The 19761-nt window shown below is 60.6% G+C and overlaps 3 protein-coding genes across 3 annotated transcripts in view; all 3 read right to left on the reverse strand.

The window, feature by feature from the left end:
- On the reverse strand, positions 1–9065 carry YJEFN3 (YjeF N-terminal domain containing 3). Its single transcript, XM_071578100.1, has 6 exons — positions 8796–9065; positions 5189–5297; positions 2748–2858; positions 2544–2657; positions 2011–2161; positions 1–200 (listed from the first exon to the last, which is right to left on the reverse strand). The coding sequence occupies exons 1-6, from the start codon at positions 8840–8842 to the stop codon at positions 1–3; spliced, it is 732 nt and encodes a 243-aa protein (XP_071434201.1). The 5' UTR covers positions 8843–9065.
- A 406-nt stretch (positions 9066–9471) lies between these two features.
- NDUFA13 (NADH:ubiquinone oxidoreductase subunit A13) lies at positions 9472–12794 on the reverse strand. The gene is made up of 5 exons (XM_071578040.1): positions 12637–12794; positions 12437–12515; positions 11814–11885; positions 10797–10866; positions 9472–9745 (listed from the first exon to the last, which is right to left on the reverse strand). The coding sequence occupies exons 1-5, from the start codon at positions 12728–12730 to the stop codon at positions 9626–9628; spliced, it is 435 nt and encodes a 144-aa protein (XP_071434141.1). The 5' UTR covers positions 12731–12794; the 3' UTR covers positions 9472–9625.
- Positions 12795–14563: 1769 nt separating this feature from the next.
- GATAD2A (GATA zinc finger domain containing 2A) overlaps positions 14564–19761 on the reverse strand; it is a 44707-nt gene continuing 39509 nt past the window's right edge. Inside the window, exon 11 of the mRNA XM_071577952.1 lies at positions 14564–19469. Within this exon, the coding sequence (XP_071434053.1) occupies positions 19339–19469 (131 nt within the window). The 3' untranslated portion in view covers positions 14564–19338. The remainder of the gene's footprint in view (positions 19470–19761) is intronic.

The following is a 19761-nucleotide window of genomic DNA, read 5'->3' on the forward strand; positions in this document are numbered from 1 at the left end:
TCACAGAGCCACCACGCACTCGGTGCCAGGGTACTCGGGGGGGTTGAGCTCAAACTTCTTCTGGACGTCGTAGGGCAGGAACCGCCCGGCCACGAAGTGCTGGCGGCCCAGGAAGCGACGGGCACACTCCTTGGGGGCTGCCAGGGACACCAGGACATCGGGGCTGATCCCACCGCTGCTCCCGGACTCCACATCCCACCCTGCGGACACACGGACAGGGGGTGACCACAGGGACATGTCCCACCCCGTGGTGACACTCAGAGTGGGTGACCACAGGGACATGTCCCACCCCGTGGGAACACTTGGATGGGGTGACCATAGGGACATGTCCCATCCCGTGGCGACACTCAGAGGGGGTGACTCCAGGGACATGTCCCACCCCCTGGGGACACACGGACAGGGGGTGACCACAGGGACATGTCCCACCCCCTGGGGACACTCAGAGGGGGTGACCAGAGGGACATGTCCCACCCCGTGGGGACACTCAGAGGGGGTGACCACAAGGACATGTCCCACCCTCTGGGGACACTCAGAGGGGGTGACCACAGGGGCATGTCCCACCCTCTAGGGACACTTGGATGGGGTGACCACAAGGACATGTCCCACCCTCTGGGGACACTCAGAGGGGGTGACCACAGGGACATGTCCCACCCCCTGGGGACACTCAGAGGGGGTGACCACAGGGACATGTCCCACCCCGTGGGGACACTTGGATGGGGTGACCATAGGGACATGTCCCACCCCCTGGGGACACTCGGATGTGGTGACCATAGGGACATGTCCCACCCCCTGGGGACACTCAGAGGGGGTGACCACACAGGGACCCTTCCTACCCTGAAGGGACTCGGAGAGAGGTCACAGTGACCCCAGGGGATGTGCCCCACTCTGTGGAAACACAGAGAGGTTTAGGGAGTGACCCCAAGGGACACTGGGATGTGTCACTGAGGACAAAGAGAGGTGGTGACCCCAGGAGAGACATCCCATCCCCACCAGCACAGGGAGGAGGTGACCCCAAGGGACACATCTCACCCCGAGAAGAGAGGGAGAGGGGCTCGGGGGTGACCCCGGGGGACGTGTCCCACCCTGTGGGGCCACAGAGAAGTGGTGACCCCAGGAGCCACCTTCACACTGTGGAGACATGGAGAGGGCTCAGGGGTGACCCCAGGGACATGTCCCACCCTGTGGGCACACAGAGAGGAGCTCAGGAATGACCCCAGGGGTTGCTGAGCACCCTGCAGAGACACAGAGAAGGGGATGACCCCAGGGACATGTCCCACCCTGTGGACACAGAGAGGGGATGAACCCAAGTGACACATCCCATGCTGTGAAGATACGGAGTGGGGGTGACCCCAAAGGACACATCCCACCCTGTGGGAACACAGAAGGAGGTCCAAAGAGTGACCCCAAAGGCCACAACCCCCCGTGTGGGGACACAGAGGGCATCAGGGGTGACCCCAGGGGTCGAGGTGCTGCCGGTGGGGGATGCCCTGGGGCGATGGAGGCGGGGTGGGCACGGGGAGGGTGAGCTGAGTGTTCCCCCTCCGGCACCGCCACCGCTCCCGCCGCATTCTGGCTCCACGCGGGGTTTTTCTTGGTGGGGATTCACCAGTGGCCGTGCCAAGGGCTCCTGTTTGCTCCCGCGGCGTGGGGGGGGGACACGGCGAGCGCGGGGGGGTGATGACAATTCCAGGCCTGGCCACCAGACGCCCGGGTGTTTTCAAATTACATCATGTCTCAGTTCAGGGAGTTTGTTATTTACCGTGGATGCCCCGAACGCATCGCAGAGAGCGGCCCCGCCTCGCTGCTCGCGATGCTGCCAGGCAGGGGGGGGCCGCCGGGGGGTCCCCGGGGATGTCCCCACCCTGGCAGGGCACAGCGGGGGCTCCGTGGCCGCCCGGGCGCTGAGGTGACACCGCGGCGGGCACGGGGACAACGCCGGGGTGTGAAGGGAGTGAGGAGCAGCGGGTTGGGATGGGGGGGATCTCATCCTGCGCGGAGGGGGCTGAGCACCTGAGGGCACATCCAGGCTGACGATGGGGATGCGGATGTGCTTGAGGGTGGCCAGGATGGCAGCGCAGGGCGCGCTGCCCTCGCCCACCTCCGCCTCGGCTCCCAGCACGGCGTCCACCACGGCGTTGTAGGCGTCGTTGATCAGCTGCACCTTTTGGGGAGGGGGGACACACACACGGGGGTGTCCTCCTGTCACCCCCCGCTCCCCGGGACCGCCACAGACCCACGCGGGGATCCCGTTTTCCTGCAGAAAGAGTCTCACCCCGCAGCCTGTGCCAAGCAAATGCCCCCCTAAGCCGAGGAGGGAGGAGGGACGGGGGGCACGCCGAGACGCGCGGCCTCGGCCAGGGCAGCGATTTTGGGTCAAATTCCTCCCGTCCCAGCCCGGCGGTTTCCAAAAACAACAAGAGCCGGTGGCTGGCGGGGCCGCGGCAGCAGCCGCTGGATTTCATGGCATTCCCGGGGCTCGCTCAGCGCCCGCACCGGCAGGAGGGGCTCGGGGAGGGGAACGGGAGGGGGCTCGGGGGTCTCACCTCGGTGGGCAGGTAGGAGAGGAAGGGAATATCCATCTTCTCACACTGCGTGGTGAAATCCCGGTAAAGGGGATCCGGCGAGCGCTTGGGGTAGAAGATGGTGGGCTCGTAGTCCTGTGGGGCGAGGGGAGGGATCGGCGCCTCGCTCGGGGATGAAGAGGAGGAGGAGGAGGAGGAGGGGGAGGAGGGGAGGGAGGTACCCACAAAGCTGCGGAGGTGCCGCGCACACACCAGCCCGATGGCCCCGTTCTGCGCCGGCCCGCACACCACCAGCACCGTGGGCTGCTTGCGAGGCAGAGACGGCAGCGGGAAGGCCTGGAGGAGACGGGAATGCCCTGGCACCGGGGCACTGTGGTGCCACCGTGCCACCAGCCGGGCACGGGGATGGGGCACGGGGGGAAGGGAGGGAGGGGCAAATGGACCCACACGGTGGGGATGGGGTGGGAGGTACCGGGTGTTGGGGTGGGGATGGTGTTTGGGATGGCACTGGGATGGCACATGGAGGGGGATGGGGATGATACCCAGGGCAGGATGGGGGTGGGGTGGGATGGTGACAGTGCCCAGGGTGGGGTGGGGATGGCACGTGGAAAAGGATAGAGATGGCACCCAGGGCAGGACAGGGCATGGGGTGGGATGGGGATGACACATGGAGCAGGAGCGGGATGGCACGCAGGGCAGGACAAGGCATAGGGTGGGATGGGAATGATGCCCAGGGTGGGATGGGGATGGCACATGGAGTGGGATGAGGATGCCAGGGCATGACAGGCCATGGGGTGGAATGGCTACAATGCTCAGGGTGGGATGGGGATGGCCCACATGGCAGGATGGGGATGGGATCCATGGCAGGACATGGAATGGGATGGGATGGGGTTGGCATCAACAGCAGGACTTGGGTGGCACCTGGGGTAGGACAGGACAGGGCCCACAGTGGACTGAGAACAATGCTCAGGGTGGGATGAGGATGGTGCCCGTACTGGGGTGAGGATGATGCCAGTGGTGGGATGCAGATGGTGCCCACAGCAGGAGGAAGATGATGCCCATGGTGGGATCAGGATGATGCCCACAGTGGGGTCAGGATGATGCCCACAGTGGGATGTGGAAGTTGCTGATGGAGAGGATCAGGATGATGCCCACAGTGGGATGTGGATGGTGCCCATGGTGGGATCAGGAGGATGCCCACAGTGGGATCACGATGATGCCCATGGTGGGATGTGGATGATGCCCACAGTGAGATCAGGATGATGCCCATGGTGAGATCAGGATGATGCCCACAGTGGGATCAGGAGGATGCCCACAGTGGAATCAGGATGATGCCCATGGTGGGATGTGGATGATGCCCACGGTGGGCTCAGGATGATGCCCATGGTGGGATGTGGATGATGCCCACGGTGGGATGTGGATGATGCCCACGGTGGGCTGAGGACGCTGCCCGGCCCGGGCCGTGCCCGCGGGGCTCTCTGCCAGCTGCAGGGAGGCGGCTCCGCGCTCCACATACCAGCGGCCTGCCCAGGGAGGCTGTTTATCCATTGACGGATTTTTTCCTGCTCCCGGAGCCGGCTCCGGGGCCGTCCCCCCGCCCGGGGGAGCCCGGCCCTGGCCACGCTGCCAGCCCCTCCCGGGGCCGTGCCCGAGGGGGCGATGCCGGGGGGACCCCGCCGGGGGGGGACGGTTCGGAGCTGGGGCCTCCCTGAGGAGGAGGAGGAGGAGGAGGAGGAGGAGGAGGAGGATGCTCAGCCCCACGGGGAGGATGCTCAGCCCCTGCGGGGCCAGGGATGCCGCGACATCGGGGGCAGCCCCGGGGCAGTCCAGGGAGGCTCCAACACCAAAATATTTCTCCTCCTCAGGCAACTGGGCTGCCCTTGGAGAAGGGAAGGGCAGAGCCACCTCCGACGGAAAAGCTGAGGCAGGGCGGGCGCGGAGCTGGCGGCACAAAGCTGCCCTTGATGCTGCCCTTGATGCTGCCCCGGGGCCAGCTGCCTCCTCCTCCTCTCCTCTTCCTCCTCCTCCTCCTCACATCCAGCACGAACCCACCGTGATCCAGCGACAGGAGCATCCCCATCACCCTCCATGGACTGTGTGACCCACAGACCTGGCTGAGCCCAATTCCCAGTGGGAATAGTGAAGGAGGGGCTTGAGGGATGCAAAAAAACCCACCCAAGGAGAGGCTGGAGCCCTGGCATGACCCACTGCTGCCCACCAGGCTGTGACACCAGCCCTGCTGTCCCTTGTCCCCACACCTCGGTCTGGGGTGGGAGGGAGACAAAGCTGGGGTGGGTGGCACAGGGGGACAGGATGAGGGTGGGAGAGCAGCTGGCACCAAAGCCCTGGGCCCCACTGGGGTGTCCCCAGCCCTGGGGGGGCGTCCCCAGCCCCAGTGAGGTGTCCCCAGCCCCAGCAGAGTGTCCCCAGCCCTGAGGGGATGTCCCCAAGCCCAGCAGAGTGTCCCCAACCCCAGCAGAGTGTCCCCAGCCCCAGTGGGGTGTCCCCAGCCCCAGCAGAGTGTTACCAGCCCCAGTGAGGTGTTCCCAGTCCCAGTGGGGTGTCCCCAACCCCAGTAGAGTGTCCCCAGCCCCAGTGAGGTGTCCCCAGCCCCAGCAGAGTGTCCAGCCCCAGTGGGATGTCCCCAGCCCCTCTGGCCACCTCACCTTGGTGACAGCCACGGCACAGGCGTGTCCCCAGATCTCGATCAGCTGCTGCCTCCCGAACCGATAATCCTCCAGCAGCTCCTTCTCGATGGCCTCGGCCTCTGCCTTGCTGTGGGGGGCGAGGGCACCAGTGGGGACAGAGGGGACAGGGGTGTCTCCCCACCCTCGGAGAGGATTCAGGTCCTCACTCCCTTCCCAGGACACCGGGCAGAGGGTCTTGGGACGGGGGGGAGCACTCTGGGGGCTTGTGGGGCCTGGGGTGAGCACGGCCGGTGGCTCAGGGGTGGGCACGGGCACGGCTGGCACGTTTGGGGGCCCAGGGCCAGGGGTGGCGGGGCTGGATCCGTGCGAGGCACGGCCCTGGCAGCGGCCCCGGGCTCGTGGGGCTCGGGCTGTTACATAAAAGCGAACAATGCTGCGGTTGTTCCGTGGCTGCCGAGCCGGGACTTGGCAGGGCCCGGAGCCGCGGATGGGACAATAATTGCTCACATCTGTTGGCTTCACCTGCGCGGGTGGAACGGGCTGTGCCGGCCCGGGGGCGGGCTGGGGACGCGCTGCTGGAATCCGACCCCCTTGGAGAGGCCGGAGCCGAGATTCCAGCGGCGGGGATGGGAGGCACAGCCCGGCGGGGACGGGGGTGGCACCAGCCCTGGCCGTGCCCCCGGTTTGGGGGGCACAATCACGCCTCGCTCAGGGACTTGTCACCCCCTGCCACGGGCAGGGATTGTGTGGTGCTTCTGGAGCTCGGGGGGTCCCTGGTTGCCCCAAGTGTCCCAGCAGATCCCAGAGACCATCTGGATCCGGCACCCCCTTGTCATTCAGGCAGACCCACAGTGAGCCCCCCTCTCAATCCCCCATTCCTGAATCCCATCCCATCTCATCCCATCCCATCCCATCCCATCCCATCCCATCCCATCCCATCCCATCCCATCCCATCCCCTGCCTGTCCTGAAAAACCTCCCAGAAACACCTCATCCCATCCTATCCTTTCCCATCTGCTCCATCCCTCCTCATCACATCCTTTCCTATCCTTTCCCATCCCATCCATCTTTTTATATCCCTTCCCATCCCATCCCATCCCATCCCATCCTGAATATCCTTTTGTATTCCATCCCATCCCACTATTTTCCATCCTACCCTATCCTTTCACATCCCATCCCATCATCCTGTTTTTCCTATTCCATCCATCCCATCCTTTCATATCCCATCCCATCCCACTCCACCCCACCCCACCCCATCCCATCCCATCCCATCCCATCCCATCCCATCCCATCCCACCCCACCCCACCTCATCCCATCCCATCCCATCCCATCCCATCCCATCCCATCCCATCCCATCCCATCCCATCCCACCCCACCCCACCCCACCCCATCCCATCCCATCCCATCCCATCCCATCCCATCCCATCCCATCCCATCCCATCCCATCCCATCCCATCCCTGTCCCCCAATCCTTTGGTGCCCTCTAGTGAGTCCCAGCCCTGGCCCGGCCCCACACGGGGGTCTGGGGGGCAGATCGGGGCGGGGGTCGCGGTGGCCGAAGGGAGCCACGTTGTCCCCGTGTCGTCCCCGCGGGGCCGGGGCGGGCACAGCTGTGCGTGTTGTCCCTCACCCAACAAAAGGCACGTACTGACAAAATTCCCCACGTCTGTTCCCGGGAGAAGATTATCCATAATCGCTGCTGGCAGGGAAGATCCTGGGCACCAGCCCGGGCTGGCACCCGCTGTCCTGGCAGTGTCCCCAGGGAGGGGACACGCGTCACGGGGCTCCCCGGGACTGCCGCCCACCCCGGGGGCAGCGTGTCCCCTCCCGGACACTCCGGGGTCACCTCCAGCCCACCCCGGGGACAGCGTGTCCCCTCCCGGACACTCCGGGGTCACCTCCCGGGGACAGCGTGTCCCCTCCCGGACACTCCGGGTCACATCCAGTCCTCTCCGAGGACAGAGTGTCCCCTCCCGGACACTCCGGGGTCACCTCCAGCCCTCCCCGGGGACAGCGTGTCCCCTCCTGGACACTCCGGGTCACCTCCAGCCCTCCCCGGGGACAGCGTGTCCACTCCCGGACACTCCGGGTCACCTCCAGCCCTCCCCGGGGACAGCGTGTCCCCTCCTGGACACTCCGGGGTCACCTCCAGCCTTCTCTGGGGGCAGCGTGTCCCCTCCTGGACACTCCGGGTCACCTCCAGCCCTCCCTGGGGACAGCGTGTCCCCTCCCGGACACTCCGGGTCACCTCCCGGGGACAGCGTGTCCCCTCCCGGACACTCCGGGGTCACCTCCAGCCCTCCCTGGGGGCAGCGTGTCCCCTTCCGGACACTCCGGGGTCACCTCCCGGGGACAGCGTGTCCCCTCCCGGACACTCCGGGTCACCTCCAGCCCTCCCCGGGGACAGCGTGTCCCCTCCCGGACACTCCGGGGTCACCTCCAGCTCTCCCCGCTCCCTCCGGGATTCGCCATTCCCGTTCCCTGCCCGTTGGGAGGCACCGCCGGAGCCCAGCAGCGCCCAGTCCAACCCAGTGCAGCCCAGTTACTGGTGCCTCCAAGGGTTACTGGGTGTGCGGGGCTGCTGCGGGGGCCGGAGGGAGGGGAGCAAAGGGCTGAGGGGACGAGAGGAGCCCCCTGTGTCCCCTCCTCCATCCCAGCCCCAGGAGCCTGGAATCCCGGGCTCTGCATCCCGGATCCGTGTCCCTTGTCTGCATCCAGCTCCACATCCCGGCACTGCATCCCAGCTCTGGATCCAGGCTCCGTGTCCCTCCTCTGCATCCCGGGTCTACATCCCACTTTCACATCCCAGTTTTGCATCCCAGATCCATATCCCTATTTCTGCATGCCAGTCCCACATCCCAGTTCTACATCCCAGTTCCACATCCCAGTTCCACCTCCCAGTTCCACCTCCCAGTTCCATACTCCGATTCTAAATCCCAGTCCCACATCCCAGTTCCACCTCCCTGTTCTGCATCCTGCCAGCCCCGTATCCTCGCTCTGCATCCCAACTCCGTATCCCAGCCCCGTATCCCGACTCCATCTCCCGTTCCCGCCGGTGTTCCCGCCCCGGGTCCCCCCGACCCTCCTGTGCTGCAGCGGGTGGTCCCCGGTGCCACCACCCCAGCCGGTCCCGGGACCCCCGGCGGGTCCCCCCGCTCCGCTCCCGCTGCCGGAGCATCCCCGCGCCGCCATGGAGACCCGGGATGCGGTTTCCCTGGCAACGGAGGCTCCGTGGGTACCGAACCCCCCCCCGGGCCCGCGGCTCCCGAGGGGGATCGTCCCGGGGGACACGGGTGGGGGCCGAGACCCTTCCCAGGGGGACGCGGGAGCACCATGGGGGGCAGGAGCCCACCGAGGGGCGTGCCGGGACATCGGGGGGGGGGAGTCCCGCCTCTCCACCGGGACCGCGGGACCCCCCAGGAGCCCCTCGGAGTCCCCACCGCGTTCTGCACCGGCCACGACCCCGCGGGCAGCGGGACCAGCGCGGGGCGAGGGGGGGGTCGGGGGGCACGGCCGGGGGGTCCCGGGGCCAGCGGGCAGCGCCGGTGCGGCCGCACCGGGGAGAGGCGGCGGCGCGGGGGGAGCCCCCCGGGTGGGCGCTGACCGGGGGGACCCCCGGGCTCACCTGAGGTACCGGGGGGGCTCCCGGGAGGGGCAGGACGCGGAGCTCATGGCGGGCGGCGGCACCGGGAGCGGCGGAGGCGGCGGGACCGGGACCCCTGCGGGGCTGAGCGGACCCTCCGGCCGGACCGGACCCCGCGGCTCGACTGGCACCGGCGGCGGCGGGATCGGGACCCCCGGGGGATGGAGCGGACCCTCCGGCCGGACCCGACCCCGAGGCTGGAGTGGCCCCGGTGGCGGCTGAACGGGGACCCCCGGCTGGCCCGGCCCCGGTCCCGGCCCCGCCCGGGGGGCGGCGGCTCCCGCTGCCCCCGCCCCTCCCGGGAATCCCGGCCGTCATTCCAGCCCGGGAAGCCCCTTCCCATCCCCCGAGCGATGGGAACGGTGTCAGATTCTGTGGGAATTGTGTTAAACGCTCCTAATCGGTGGGGGTTTCACCCCCTTCCCCCGCCCCGCTCCAGTGGGAATCGTATCCCAGGAATCGGCGGGTGGAGGGAGAGCTCGGAAAACCCGCCCTGACCCCCAGGGTGGCACCGAGGGTGGCAGGGGACGGGCAGGCAGGGAGGGGGGACCTCATCCCACATTCCCACCCCCATTCCCGGGCAGGGAAGAGCAGGAAACACCCCTGGAACTGCGGAATTCCTGCTGGGGGGATTCAGGGATGCACCGACCACACCGGCCACGGATCCACGTGGTTTAATAACAAGAGTTGGAACAGGGGGAGCCTGGGAAGTGCCGGGATGGGGGGAAAACAGCCCGGGAAGAGGCGGGAGGGGGGGAAACAAGGTGGGAAACGCTGGAATTTGGGCAGAGGGAGGGCGGGAAGGGCCGGACTCAGACGTAATACTGAAGGCCGAACTTCTCGTTGTCCATCTCGGCCGAGGGGCGCAGGAAATAGAGCTCGTCCACCGAGGGTGGCACCCAACGGTCCGTGTGGTACACGGACTGTCCCACCTGGGAGGGACGGAGGGAGAGGGGGAATGATGGGATGGGAGGGACGGAGGGAGAGAGGGAATGATGGGATGGGAGGGACGGAGGGAGAGAGGGAATGATGGGATGGGAGGGACGGAGGGAGAGGGGGAATGATGGGAGGGGAGGGACGGAGGGAGGGAGGGAATGATGGGAGGGGAGGGACGGAGGGAGAGAGGGAATGATGGGATGGGAGGGACGGAGGGAGAGGGGGAATGATGGGATGGGAGGGACGGAGAGAGGGAATGATGGGAGGGGAGGGACGGAGGGAGAGAGGGAATGATGGGAGGGGAGGGAAAGGCACCAGAGAGGGGCCCCCAGTCCCGGCTCCAAGGGGGAAGGAGAAGGAAGGAGGGGAAGGAGAAGGAAGGAGGGGAAGGAGAAGGAAGGAGGGGAAGGAGAAGGAAGGAGGGGAAGGAGAAGGAAGGAGGGGAAGGAGAAGGAAGGAGGGGAAGGAGAAGGAAGGAGGGGAAGGAGAAGGAAGGAGGGGAAGGTGAAGGAAAGGGGGGAAGGAAAGGAGGGGAAGGAAAGGAGGGGAAGGAAAAGAGGGGAGGGAAAGGAGGGGAGGGAAAGGAGGGGAGGGAAAGGAGGGGAGGGAAAGGAGGGGAGGGAAAGGAGGGGAGGGAAAGGAGGGGAGGGAAAGGAGGGGAGGGAAAGGAGGGGAGGGAAAGGAGGGGAAGGAAAGGAGGGGAAGGAAAGGAGGGGAAGGAAAGGAGGGGAAGGAAAGGAGGGGAGGGAAAGGAGGGGAAGGAAAGGGGGGGAAGGAAAGGAGGGGAAGGAAAGGGGGGGAAGGAAAGGAGGGGAAGGAGAAGCAGGAAAAAGGAGCAAGAAGGAGGGGAAGGAGTGGGAAAGAGAAGAAGGAGCAGGGGGAAGGAGCAGGAAGGAGGGGAAGGAGCAGGAAGGAGAAGGAGCGTCTCTGCCGGGGATGCCTCTTGGGCGATCCCGCCTCTCCAGAGCAGGACACGGAGCCAAATCCATGGGAATGGCCCGTTCTCAGCCCCCACTGCCCGTCATGCCCCTCCCAGGAACCACAAACCTTCCAGCCGGGAACATCCTTCATGATTTTGGCCTCCTCATCCAGGTTCTGCCGGAGCAGCCGGAGGGTTCTGGGGACAGGGGAAGGCTCGGCACGGAGCAGGGCTGGGGGGGCACAGCACCCAGGGAGGGGTCCCCAGAGCCCAGGGAGGGGTCCCCAATGCCCCAGGGAGGGGTCCCCAGCCCCCCAGGAGGGTCCCCAATGCCCCAGGGGGGTCCCCAATGCCCAGGGAGGTCCCCAGAGCCCAGGGAGGGGTCCCCAATGCCCCGGGGGGTCCCCAATGCCCATGGGGGGTCCCCAATGCCCAGGGAGGGGTCCCCGATGCCCCAGGGAGGGGTCCCCGATGCCCCAGGGGGGTCCCCGATGCCCATGGGGGGTCTCCAATGCCCCAGGGGGGTCCCCAGCCCCCCAGGGGGTCCCCAGAGCCCAGGGAGGGGTCCCCAATGCCCATGGGGGGGTCTCCAATGCCCCAAGGGGGTCCCCAGTCCCCCAGGAGGGTCCCTAATGCCCCAGGGGGGTCCCCAATGCCCCAGGGGTGTCTCCAATGCCCCAGGGGGGTCCCCAGCCCCCCAGGGGGGTCCTCAGAGCCCAGGGAGGTCCCCAGAGCCCAGGGATGGGTCCCCAGTGCCCAAGGGGGGGTCTCCAATGCCCTAGGGGGGTCCCCAGCCCCCCAGGAGGGTCCCCAATGCCCCAGGGGGTCCCCAGCCCCCCAGGGGGGTCCCCAATGCCCCAGGGGGGTCCCCAATGCCCAGGGAGGGGTCCCCAGCCCCCCAGGAGGGTCCCTAATGCCCCAGGGGGGTCCCCAATGCCCCAGGGGGGTCTCCAATGCCCCAGGGGGGTCCCCAGCCCCCCAGGGGGGTCCCCAGAGCCCAGGGAGGGGTCCCCAATGCCCATGGGGGGGTCTCCAATGCCCTAGGGGGGTCCCCAGCCCCCAGGAGGGTCCCCAGCCCCCCAGGGGGGTCCCTAATGCCCCAGGGGGGTCTCCAATGCCCATGGGGGGTCCCCAGCCCCCCGTACCTGCGGTCAGACTCCGCCTGCAGCAGCGGCATCAGCGCGATCCGAGCCTCCAACTCCTCGATCAGCAGCCGCCTGTGCCGGCACCGGGGGGGTCAGGGGGGTCTGGGGGGGCACTGGGTACAGGGGGGCACTGTGGGGGGCACTGGGAAATTTGGGGGGGTCCCTGGGGGTACACTGGGAAATCTGGGGGGTCTCCTGGGTATGGGGGGGCACTGTGGGGGGGGCTGGGAAGGGCCGGGGGTGGTCCTGGGGGGGATCGGGGGGTCCCGGGGGGGATCGGGGGGTTCTGGGCATTGGGGGCACTGGGGGGGGGGGGGCTGGGAAAGCTGGGGGGGGTCGGGCAGGGGGTTTGGGGGTTCAGGAGCACCGGGGGGGGTCGGGCAGGGGGTTCAGGAACCCCGGGAGGGGGGTCGGGCAGGGGCTTTGGGGGTTCAGGAGCACCGGGGGGGGGTTTGGGGGTTCAGGAGCACCGGGGGTGGTTTGGGGGTTCAGGAGCACCGGGGGGGGGGGGGGGGGTCGGGCAGGGGGTCCCGGGAGCGGTTGCGGGACAAGGGGGGGGGGGTTAAACAGGGACCCCCTCCCCGTGGGGGGTTTGGGGGTGCCGGGGGGTCCCCGCCCGTCACCTGCGCTCGCGGTTCCAGCGGATCAGGGTGTAATAGCCCAGCAAGAGGCTCCCGACGCCGATGGCGAACAGGCTGTACCCTGAGGGGGCGGGGGGGGCGTCAGGGGGAGGCCCCGCGATCCCCGAGGGGGCTCCGCGACGCCTCCGAGATCCCCCCGCGATCCCCCCGAGCGGCCCCGCGACCCCCGGGGGAGGCCCCACCTGAGAGGCCGCGGCGCGGGAGGTGCCGCTTGTAGTCGATGGGGCCGTACCCGCCCGGAGGGGCCATGTCCTGCTTCACCTTCGGCGCCGCCATCGCGGCGCTCCCCGATGACGTCACTCGTCCGCGACCCCGCGTGGGGATCAGCAGCGCTCGGGCCGGGGGGGGCGGGAACGAGCGGCGGCGGCTTAAAAGGGCAACGCCCCCTGTTTAAAAGGGCAACGCCCCCTGTTTAAAAGGGCAACGTCCCTGTTTAAAAGGGCAACGCCCCCTGTTTAAAAGGGCAACGTCCCTGTTTAAAAGGGTAACGCCCCCTCTTTAAAAGGGCAACGGTGCCAGTTTAAAAGGTAACGCCCCCTGTTTAAAAGGGCAACGCCCCCTTTTAAAAGGGTAACGCCTCCCGGTTTAAAAAGGGTAAGCCCACTGGCTTAAAAGGGCAACGCGGAGAGTGGGCCCCAGAGGCGGCAGACCCCCCTCCACACCCCCACCATCAGCATCTGGGGGGATCAGAGTCCTGGGGGGATCAGCATCTTGAGGGGCACCTGGATCAGCCCCTGCTGCCCCCGGATCGAGGGGTCCTGGGCAGGAACGGGCTCTTCCTCTTCCTCCTCCTCCTCCTCCTCCTCCAGACACTCCTTCCACCTCCTCGGCTCTTCCAGCCACGATCCCGGGTCATTCTCACTCCCACCCAGAGCAGCCCCTCTTCCTCCTCAGGGATTCCAGGTGTTCCCAGCAGGCAGGTTTGGAGCCAGGTGGGATCCAGTGCTTCTCTGGGATCACCTTCCTGCCCAACAGGATCCGTCACTTCCTTGGGAGCATCTTCCCACCCAACAGGATCCATCTGGGAGCATGTCCTCACCCCATGGGATCCATCACTTTCTTGGCATCCTTTTGCCACTCAAAGGTCTCCAGAACTTCTCTGGGATCATCTTCCCACCTGATGGGCACTATTGCTTCTTTGGGAGCATCTTCTCACCCAGCAGGTTCCCTCAGTTCCTTGGGATCATCTTCCCACCCAATGGGATCCATTGGTGCCTTGGGATCACCTTCCCACCCACTGGGATCCATCATTTCCTTGGGATCACCTTCTCCCTCCTCAGGGCTGGAATTCCACCCATGGGATGACTCTGGGAGGCTCCACGAGGATGGAAGAGCTCCCAGTTCTGCCCAGTATGACCAGTCAGTGTCCCAGAACATCCCAGCACACCCAGCACGGGCAGGAATCCAAAATTTCTACAGAAATTCCACAGAAATTCTACAGAAATTCCACGGAAATTCTACAGAAATTCCATGGAAATTCCACAGAAATTCCACGGAAATTCCACAAAAATTCCATGGAAATTCCACAGAAATTCCACGGAAATTCCACAGAAATTCCACAAAAATTCTACAGAAATTCCACAAAAATGCCACAGAAATTCCACGGAAATTCCACAGAAATTTTACAAAAATTCCACAGAAATTCCACGAAAATTCCACAGAAATTCTACGGAAATTCCACAGAAATTTTACAAAAATTCCACAGAAATTCCACGGAAATTTCACAGAAATTCTACAGAAATTCCATGGAAATTTTACAGAAATTCCACAGAAATTCCACGAAAATTCCACAGAAATTCTACGGAAATTCCATAAAAATTCCACAGAAATTCCACAGAAATTCCACAGAAATTCTACAGAAATTCCAAAAAATTTCCACAAAAATTCCATGAAAATTCCACAAAAATTCCACAGAAACTCCACAGAAATTCCAGAAAAATTCTACAAAAATTCCACCGGAATTCAACAGAAATTCCACAAAAATTCCACAGAAATTCCGGATTTTTGCCTTTTCCCCTCCCTCTTTTCCCACCAATCCGTTTTTCCCGGGAAGAATCTTTGCCAGGAGGTTCATCCCAACCCCAAATCCTTGGAATAAGAGGCAGATCCAAATGTTTCTCCATTTGTTTATTGTCCTTCCAACACTCCCCACGACACAATTAGTGATTAATTAACAACTCCAGATCCTTCTGCCCTCGGCACTCGGGGGGTTAATGGCTAATTAGCATCTCTAATTAACTGGGGGCTCATTAAGGAACATTCCAAATCCCAACAAATCCAAGGGAAAAATCCCAAATCCCACCTTGTGGTTCCTCCTTCCAAAAGGAGGGAAAAAAAATGAGGAAAAATTGGATTTTTTTCCTTCCCTAAATTTGCTCCATCCCTTCCCTCCTGTATCCCAAAATTCCTCATTTTCCAGCCTGGATTGTGATTTGGGAATTGAATTTTTCCTTAATTAATTTCCTTAATTAATCAGCAAAAAAAAAAAAAAAAAAAAAGGTGCAGAAGCTCCAGAATTTTTTCCCGAAATAAGGACAAAAATCCCTGGAGAAATAAATCCCAACCCCAAATGAACCTGGAGTGAAGATTATCCCAGAGTTTTCCCAGCTGGAAAGGCAGGAATAGGAATCCCTGGAATATCAAACCCTCTGGAATTCCCTTTTTTTCCCCCCAATGTTGGGAATTGCCTGGAGGGAAGAACAAAAACATCATCCCAAAAATAAATTAATTCCAAACCATTCCCAAAATTAAATTCCCAAAAAAAAAAATTCCCACACAGCTCCCAAATCCCAACACAAAATTCCAATGAAAATCCAGGGATTTATTTCATAAATTGCTGAAAACTGAAGTACAACATTCCCAGTTTTCCAATCGTTGGATTCGAAGATTCCCATCATGGCCAGGGGAGGTTTTATGGGAATTCCTGGATTCCTCTCCCCAGGAAAGGTGGGAATGGGGTTAGGGAAGGGTGGGAAAATGGGATCTGGGGCCGGGAATTCCATTGGAAGGACCCCCAGGGCTCTCTCGGGTTCCGACGGTTCGGCCACTCCAGGAGGGGGTTTTGTAACAGATCCAGGAGATCTCCGGGATTTGGGAATTCCAAAGGTGATCCAAGAGCTCTCCAGGGATTTGGGAATTTCAAAACCCTCAGGGATTCAGGAATTCCAAAGGTCATCCAAGAACCCCCAGGAATTTGGGAATATCGAAGGTGATCCAAGAACTTCCTTCCAGGGGTTCAGGAATCCCAAAGGTGATCCCAGAGCTCTCCGGGATTTGGGAATTCCAAAGGTCATCCAAGAGTGCCCAGGAATTGAGGGATTCCAAAGTTGATCCAAGAGCTCTCAGGGATTTGGGAATTCAAAAAATGATCCAAGAGCCTCCAGGGATTCAGGAATTCCAAAGGAGATCCCAGAGCCCTTGGGAATCTGGGAATCTCAAAGATGATCCAAGAGCTCTCCAGGATTCAGGAATTCCAAAGGAGATCCAAGAGCCTCCAGGGATTCAGGAATTCCAAAGCCCTCAAGGATTCGGAAATTCCAAAGGTGATCCAAGAACCCCCAGGAATTTGGGAATCTCAAAGGTGATCCAAGAACTTCCAAGGATTCAGGAATTCCAAAGATGATCCCAGAGCCCTCAGGAATTTGGGAATCTCAAAGGTGATCCAAGAACTTTCAGGGATTCAGGAATTCCAAAGATGATCCCAGAGCCCTCAGGAATTTGGGAATCCCAAAGGTGATCCAAGAACTTCCCAAAGCTCTCAGGGATTCAGGAATTCCAAATATTCCCTTTAATGGAGATTTTTTTGTATTTTTAATTTTTTATGGGATTTTTCCAAGGAAAAGGAGAACAGGAGGATGAGGAGTTTGGAACAAACTGTATTGAAGAGTCTGAACAACCCGAAGGAGCCCAATCCCAAAATTCCCAAACCGAACATGGAATTCTGACTCCAAAGGAAAAGGTTTTTTTCCTCTGGAATTCCCACCCGGAGCCACTTCAGCCCTTCCCAAAGTTCTCCAGGATTGGGCAGGAACAAATTCAAGCCCTCAAATTCCCCATTCCCAACCTCATTCCATGGTGGATTTGGGGGTTTCAGCCTCATTCCAGGTGGGAATTTTTCTTTTCCAAAGGAATCTCCTCCAAAAATTAAAATATTGGAATTTTTTTGGGGGTTTTTATTCTAAATTATGTATTAAAAAAATTAATTTTTTAAAGTCTGGACATAAAAACTTGTTTTGTTTTTTGGTTCCAAACCTTAAAACAAAAATATTCCCAATTATTTAAGGCTGAAATTCCCATTTTTCCAAAAGGTTTTGGCATCACTTTGATAACATTTAATTTTATATTTAATTTTTTTTTTGCCTTTTCTTTCATTCCCATTTTTTTTTTCCTTTTCCCAGAATTATCCAAAGTTCTTTCCCAACACTTGGAATTAACTGGGAGCTTGTCCAGGATTCCCAAAAAAAAAAAAAAAAAAAGGCTTTGGAATTTTAATTTGAGTTTTTTTTTTTTTTTTTTAGAAAAATAAATGAATTTTCCAAGATTAAACCTCGATATCCATAAGGAAAAAAAATGCTGGAATTTCCTCAGAGGGAAAAAAAAAAAACCCAAATCCAACCAAAAAATTCCAAACAGGAACTGAAATTTTTCCATAATCTCGAGTGGTTCTCCCTCCACATTCCCAAAAAAAAATCAGCTTGGAATGAACAGAAACTTCCCAATTTTCCCCCCAATTCCTTTGGTTTTTCAGATCCCTTTGGAAAACCAAACGGAATTCCCGGGGTTGGGGGGGGGGGGGGGGTTTATCCAGCAACAAATCCCAGTTTGGAAAACCAGGAAAGGGTTTCAGGGCTATTCCAGAGGTTGGGAAATGCCTCAGTTTTGCTCTTCATCCAGCAGGGAAGGGCTGGAATTTTGTCAGATCCGAAGGGAACGACTCCAAAGGAATTCTTGGATTGGAATTTCCATCTCCCAGCTACGAAAATAAAACTCGGATCCCCCTTTAATATAAAGATTTATAATTATAGAGAGAGAAATTCCCAAATAATTCCCATCAGCATTTCCTTCCAACACGGATGGGCAACACAAGGCTTGGAATTCCGGCACTTCCATCCCGTTGGAATTCGGGAGATGCACAAGGAGGAGGAATGAGAAGAGACTGAAAAGGCTCTGCTGGATTTGGGATTTGCCTCTGGAATGGCCAGAGGGGGGTGGGAATTTCCCTTGGATGGATGGGATGGATGGATGGGAGGGATGGGATGGGAGGGATGGGATGGGAGGGATGGAGGGAATGGATGGGAGGGATGGGAGGGATGGAGGGATGGGATGGATGGGATGGATGGGAAGGATGGATGGGATGGATGGGAAGGATGGATGGGATGGATGGGAAGGATGGGAAGGATGGCAGGGATGGGATGGGATGGGAGGGATGGAGGGAATGGATGGGATGGATGGAGCAATAGATGGATGGGAGGGATGGGATGGGATGGGATGGATGGGAGGGATGGAAGGAATGGATGGGATGTAGGGATGGATGGGATGGTAGGGAGGGATGGGATGGATTGGATGGATGGGAGGGATGGATGGGATGGAGGGAATGGATGGAGGGATGGGATGGGAGGGACGGAGGGATGGACGAATTGGATGGATGGGATGGGAGGGATGGATTGGATGGATGGGAGGGAGGGATGGGAGGGATGGGATGGATGGACGGGATGGGATGTGAGGGATGGAGGGAATGGATGGGCGGGATGGATGGGATGGATGGAGGAACAGATGGAGGGATCGATAGAGGGATGGATGGGAGGGACTGGATGGAGGGAATGGATGGGATGGAAGGATGGAATGGAAGGATGGGTGGGATGGATGGGATGGAAGGATGGAATGGAAGGATGGATGGCTAGAGGAGCGTGCCTGGGATGGCTGGAAGAACTCAGAGGGATTCAACGGGAATTCCCAGTGGGAATCACCAGAGGGAGGATCTGGAGCACCTCCCGCTCTTCCCTGATTGCTGCAGCTCCTGGAATTCCTGCTCTTGGGGGAGGAAAAGATTCCTCCAAACAACAACGAGAGAAACAAAAAAAAAAAAAAAAAAAAGGGAACCAAACCCAAACCCAAAGGGAAAACGATCCCGAACTTTTTTCCTTCGGAGTCTCCGGGGACGTCGGGAAGGCCCAAACTGCTCTTGGTGGAATTAGAAAGACCCAACAAAGGTTTTGTCTTGTCAGTAAATCAGTTTTTTTTTTTTTGTTTGGTTTTTTTTTTTTTAAACTACCAACGTTTCCAAAGTCTATTCCAAACAGAATCCAACAAAAGTGAGAGGCTCCTGCGCTGTTCCCACCTCCCAGAGGTTCCAATCCCTCGGGAAAAGGGCCGGGATCGGCCGCACTCGGAGTCTGCACTGCTTGGTCGTGAGCTCGTCATCACCACAAGGGGAATTTTTGGGAATTTCTTTTCGGGATTTGTGGCCTCCTTTCCCAGCAGGGAAAAGGAGCAGCCACAGCCTCGGCTCTGAACGCAGGATGGGGCTGGAATTGCTCCCTCCAAGCCCCCAAATCCGCGGGATCTGCCGCTGGGAATGACCCCCCCCGAAGGCAAGAAGAGGAAGAAGAAGAAGAAGAAGAAGTCGCTGAGTCCTTTTTGTGCTGGTGACGAAACAAAATTCCAAACTAAAGAGAGAAAGCCAAAAAAAAAAAAAAAAAAAAGAAAAAAAAAAAGGCAGGGATTGCTGTCCCTTCCCTGGATCCCAGGGGAGGGCTCGGGGTGGAATTCTTGCATCCTAGAAAGCCTGGGGCGAATCCAGCTGGGATTAAAGCAGATGCCACGGAGGTGTGGTAGAAAAAGGGTGGCAGAAAACAGGCCAAGTCCTGCTGGGCTCGTCATTCCCATCATTTCCAGGAGGCGGATTGTGGGATGGAGCGCGGAGGGATCATGTCCAGCAGGTACTCGCGCTGCCGGTCCACGGCTGAGCCCCCCTTGTGCACGGCCAGGCCGGGGCTGACGAAGGGCAGGGCCCCACCTGGGGGACAGGGACAGTCAGGGAGGGCAGGGAAGAGCACCCGGAGCCACAGGGAAAGGGGGAATGCCAGCTGGATCCATAGGGAAAGGGGAATCCCAGCTGGATCCACAGGGAAAGGGGAATCACAGCACGGAGCCCCCCAGGGTGGGGAGGGAACAGTCAGGGAGGGCAGGGAAGAGCACCCGGAGCCACAGGGAAAGGGGGAATCACAGCTGGATCCATAGGGAAAGGGGAATCACAGCTGGATCCACAGGGAAAGGGGAATCCCAGCTGGATCCATAGGGAAAGGGGA

This window comes from Pithys albifrons, chromosome 27 (assembly GCF_047495875.1).
Source record: "Pithys albifrons albifrons isolate INPA30051 chromosome 27, PitAlb_v1, whole genome shotgun sequence".
In the NCBI taxonomy this organism is placed as follows: Eukaryota; Metazoa; Chordata; class Aves; order Passeriformes; family Thamnophilidae; genus Pithys; species Pithys albifrons.